The sequence below is a fragment of the Manduca sexta genome, unplaced genomic scaffold (assembly GCF_014839805.1).
Source record: "Manduca sexta isolate Smith_Timp_Sample1 unplaced genomic scaffold, JHU_Msex_v1.0 HiC_scaffold_1794, whole genome shotgun sequence".
In the NCBI taxonomy this organism is placed as follows: Eukaryota; Metazoa; Arthropoda; class Insecta; order Lepidoptera; family Sphingidae; genus Manduca; species Manduca sexta.
In genome coordinates this window covers 1-5546 of record NW_023592694.1, presented here as the reverse complement: position 1 = coordinate 5546, position 5546 = coordinate 1, and the positions used below count along the sequence as shown (strand labels likewise).

At 32.6% G+C, this 5546-nt stretch overlaps 1 protein-coding gene across 1 annotated transcript; it reads right to left on the bottom strand.

Moving 5' to 3' along the window:
• Positions 1-1674: 1674 nt before the first annotated feature.
• Positions 1675-3526, bottom strand: LOC119191676 (cysteine sulfinic acid decarboxylase-like; the record flags this gene model as incomplete). The annotated part of the gene is given in 3 exon segments (XM_037445561.1): positions 1675-2630; positions 2632-2764; positions 3144-3526. Coding segments are annotated over 3 exon segments (987 nt in total), but the record flags the coding sequence as incomplete, so codon positions are not given.
• Positions 3527-5546: the final 2020 nt, after the last annotated feature.

Here is a 5546-nt window from a genome sequence, read left to right as displayed (position 1 = left end):
TGACGTATGTACTGTGTTAATGCACTTGTGAGTAATTTGCAACCAGTCTGTGTTAGCATGGGAGCCAACCATCTGTCAATGACATGGAATCTATTGCATGTATGTTGATGCATTGTTACATGTACAAAGAACTATTCTTAGGACCTGTTTCACAAGTTCTGGTAAATTCTACTCGTCGCATAAAGGTATAAGTCGACCAAATACAAAAGCCACACTCTAATCTATGCTTCCATATATACGGTAATAAAAAGTACTATCTATCGATAACTGTCATTGAAAGAATATTTGAAAGTTGTGAAACGAGCCCTTTTTGCAGACTTAATACTAACAAGCTCAAGTCTAAATCAAAACATGTCTGCATTGCATGCTTGAAACAGTAACATACAAAAAAATCTTGCCTAGGCTGTCGACTAATATGTATTTACAAAATTTGATAACTTTTCGAAAAATATGTTCATAAACCATAAAGACTAATCGTTTCCAAAAATACTTTTGCTTGACTGCCTCGCTGGCATAGTTGTTTACAATACGACTACAATGCTGAAATCTCTGGTTTGATCCTCTGTCATACATACAACCCTAGCACCTTGTCACATCATGAAACGAAATATACAATGTGAGTGCATTTGTTGCGTCTCTGCCTACCTCTTCGAAGATAAAAGACGTAAATGTATTTTTGCTACAATAAAACTATAATGTTAAATATACTTACGTACAGGACTTTTCGTGGGGCACGCTAGGAAAGGCAATTTCGAAAACATTGAAAAAATTGCCATTAAAAGTACAGGAAGGGAGTGATACCAAAATATCTGGACTTACAACTTTCGAGTATTACCATGCCTCCAAAAAGAAGTGACTAAAAAAGGCATGCTAACGTATATATAAAAACTCTTTGTTTCATTTAATACTTGTTCTAATCAATGTGTTACTCATAACCCAAGGGTGTGATATAAATAAACCATGTGTTTTATCTATGATTAATAAATTGCAATGCCGTATCAAGTATTTCCTTTAAGTTAAGATAATTTAGTTCATACGTTACAATCAATAATTACATAATCTCTTATACATACAAGAAATATTTATACTGACGTAATATGTAGGTATAAAATACTTTAATCGATTAATGATAATTAGTTACTAAAAACCGTGTTTCTTTTGTCTCCCTATATTATCACGGTTGATAATTATTAATTTGAAATTAAAATGAAGAATTTGATTAACTAATTCAGTAATGTTATAGAATCAGTTCTGAATAATAAGTTATAAATAAATTAAATAAACAATTCAGATACCTAAGTCTAGATCTATCCCGAAAACAAACTAAAGATCTTTTTTTTTTCATCTGTAATGATCTATTTTATTATTATATCCAAGATTTGGATTCACATCACTCATATACTCAGCACAGGCCCAAGAAGCATTAATAATACAAAAAGGACTGGTAATTAGTAAAAAAAATATCATAATTCCAGCTTAACTCATAAACCATCGCTTTGATATACACATCATTTTAAAATAAATGGCCGCTCGACTAAAAATAGGCAAAAAATGTATTAAAGCGTAAGAAGTCGACGCTCCCAATCTCACGCAAAAAGCCAATTAACTTAAACACATCTGCACAACTACATGCGCCAACAGGCCATCTAGTTAATAAAAAGTGAACAAAACACGTTGTGTTTTATAACATAATTTATTTACATTTGTATTGTTTTAACACGTTTTTTAATTACAACAAATTGTACTAAACTACATTTGAATATTACATGTTTGATTAATATCCAAAAAAATATAAAGTAGCGTTCTATATAATGTAGAAAAAAAGTTACGAAGGAAGAATGGACGAGTGAATCTACTGTTTTTTTATAAGATACTTAGATACTGGTTATAGTTTCAATCTAAACTTTTGATCAGAAATAAAACTCTTCGACATATTATCTTAGTTGCTGTGTTCTCTAGATTGTAATAGCATCTAAACTGAAATATGAGTTTAATGTTATTTTACCTCACCGAGAAGGAAGCCAGATTGTAACTTTTTATTCTCATATACTCGAGCGCTTCCTAAGTTTCATTTAAAATTATAATCACAGGTTGTTATAATATGATGCAATATTTGTACGAGTTGCATTGAATAATTTACGTTTAACATAACATAACATTTAAACGATAATATCCCTGCCAAGTCGATCAAACTCGTTGGCAAAATATACCATATCCTTATGGTCCAGAGCTGAATTTTGAAATACGATACGGAAGAAGTTGACGAGGTCGCCCTGCGGCTGATATGTGACCATCATACTTCCTTCCTTTATCATTCGCTCTTTTATTTTCGGTGCGACCTTATGGAGCCTTTCTTTGTAATCTGGCTCGTTTTCACAGCCTCGGAGGCAGGTCGGCACGTACCAGAACATCACGTTGGTGCACTCAGGGTTCTCGAGGACCAGTCGGAAGCCGTCGCGCTGTCGAATCAGTTCTAGGAAGTAGCGAGCGTTGTCGAATACAGTATCGATGTGCTTTTCGAAGCCCTCGCTTCCCTTTGCCTTCCACATGAACCAGTACTTGAGGACGTCTGCCCTGCGGCCGCATTGTATGTGTTTGTCGCCGGTGTCGTACGAAGTGTCGTAGAATTTTGTCCTTCTGGAAAAGATACTTGGCGTTGCATGAGTGACCTTCTTTGAGGACGTTCTTGTGTCTAATTAGGAACGTGGAGCATTGTTGCGGCGCCGCCAAGAGCTTGTGAGGATTCCACGTCACTGAGTCCGCCCTGAAAATGTATTTGACTCGTTAACGCTTTGTCGGTGCTCGCCTTGTTTGTCAGGACGCTATTGAATAGCTGAATTACAACGCTTTTTGTGAAAACATCTAGTGGAAATGAGGATTTCTAAAAAATTTAAATTAATTTGCTTGATTAATTGCTACTACGTGGTTAGTTATTCAAATTATTAAAGGGTTTAAGTGTTTTCCAACTTTTAGAGATAGAAATTTAAATCTGCTTTGGTAAGTTGGTTATCTATTCATTTAGTTATTAAATTATTACTTTGCATTAACTAAAACCTAATTCATAACTAAACAAAATTTTAATTTCAATCTTTAATTTCTCATTCATTAAATTAAATTTACTTTGTCTCAAAAAATATACTCACAATTCAATGCCATTCAATAAATGTTTGTATTTCTTCGACATAAGAGCGCCGCCGCCCCAGGCAGCGTCGACGTGTAACCACAGATTATATTTTTTGCACAAAGCCGAAATAGGTAACAAAGGATCGAACGCTCCGAAAACGGTAGTCCCCGCTGTGGCAGTAACCAGGAACGGCGTCGCTCCATCCTCTATCGCCTTTTCAATTTTCATTTCCAAATCGTTTGCATCCATTTTGCCGAATTCATCTGTTTTCACCAAAACACAATTGTCGGTTCCGATGCCCATGAAAGCAGTCATCTTCTTTGTGGAGTAATGAGCGAGTTCCGAAGTAAAGAGAATGAGTCTGGGTACGGCGTAGACTCCTTTGCTCTGTAAAATGTATTTTTATTTAATTAAAATTCATCGACCTTAGAGATTTCTTTTTAAACACATTTTTTATTTTAAAATAAAAATACCACACTTTTCGTCATTAATAATTTGTTTATTTAAAAGCCTAACTTTGTTCCTGTACCAACTAGCTATTTGTTGTTATAGTCTCATTTTGATTTACCGTCATCTAATGACATTTGTAGGAATTACTTTTCTCATAAGAAACTTGGTTTAGTTAACCTTAGTAAGCTAAGGTACTGAATTCTTACTAGAAGTCGGTTTTAAATCTATGTATAAACATAGTTCCGACCAATCTATCATATTATTATACGTTGTGTCAATACATATTTATTGCATGGAATTATTATGTACTTACGTGCAATTTATTTACTACCTACCATTATGCAAAATTATAGAAAAAAACATTTCCGATTTATAATACGTTTATAATAATACGGAAATACATCCTCCATCTATAATAACATTCGAATGGCCCTACAACCAAGCAAATAACGTAAAGCATTCGAATTAAAGATCAACACAACGCAATTAGATTAAACAGCGACATCTTTTAATGAAATGATGAAACTATTTCAAATAACTCATGACGAAATTTTTCACTAGTCTAAAGTACAGTGCATATAAAAATTTAACGTATAAACTATAACACCTTGATTGGTTAAAGTAAGGTCAATAACCATTTAATAACAAAACCTTGAGTGTGGCAACGGTTGCGAATTTTATTTACCCTGAATGTGTTACGCTGTGCTATTACGATCGGTTTCCTTTCGTATCATATCTAATTATTTTAACCAAGGTGTTTAATGTATTATTATTTTAATACCGTGTAGGTTTTGTAGGCCGTTTTGTATAAAAAGTAAGTTTATGTAAACTCAGACTGCAAATCCCTAATAGAGAGGACTCTATGTAAAATAGCGTCAAATGAAGTCATTAAAACTATATCAGTGAACAAGATAATTACGTTTTCTAACTAAACCGAATACGTATTTTACTAAATAATGTGTCGAGAATATGATAGCCTAAAATTTATAAAAAAAAACGGTATGCGAACTTGAGAAGGTAAGCAGAAACATATTACCTAAACTTTCTTACTTAAGTAAACTTAAGCCTCAATTAACTATTGTATTCGACCCTAAACACCTAATCAACTTACGACTTATTGTAATTTTTCCGATACTTAAGGCCATTGTACAGTAGTTAAAACCTCTATAAACTTCACCAATAGTCAATTAATTAATTAATTTTGGTTTTGGTTTCTCTCTGTTGATTATTATTTTTTTTGATTTCTCTTGTATTAATGTAGTATTAATTTCGTTCTTATTTTATTATTTGTTTTGTTTTTTTATATATATATATATATATATATATATATATATATATATATATATTTATGTAACTAAAACCAAATAAAATATTTTCAATTATGCCTAGTTACTATTCGATTATAATAAACGTGAAAATAGTTAATATTGTCCAAAATAATTTTCAAATGTACACGTTGCTTACCAAAATCCAATTTGTAATTACCAAAATTATTTACACCATCAATAGAACAACCGATAAATAGGCAAATTACCGTGTAACAGATATTGGTTATATAATCATGGCTATAATAGCAACCAAAATCAAATAATAGAGACGAAAAGCTCCCTGGTCGCATTTAAGTTATATTATACTAGATTTTGCCTGTGATTCCGAACACGTGATAATTTTTTTCCCGGGATAACAAGAAGCCTGTAGCACTCAGATGTAATATAACTTCCTATTAGTGAACAAAAAATCTAAATCGGTTTAGTAGTTCATGAGATTAGCGCGTTTAAAAGCAATCAAACTCTTCAACTTTATATATTACTATAGATTAACGACTCGACTTAAGCGAATCATAAATTGGTGTTTAATTTTGATGTTTGTGATTGGTCGAGAGATCATCGCGTCAGTCATGTGTCACCTAATCCCAATAAAACAACACGAAGTCACGTGTTTTTTTTCCACATTCTAAACATATTCAGTCGTA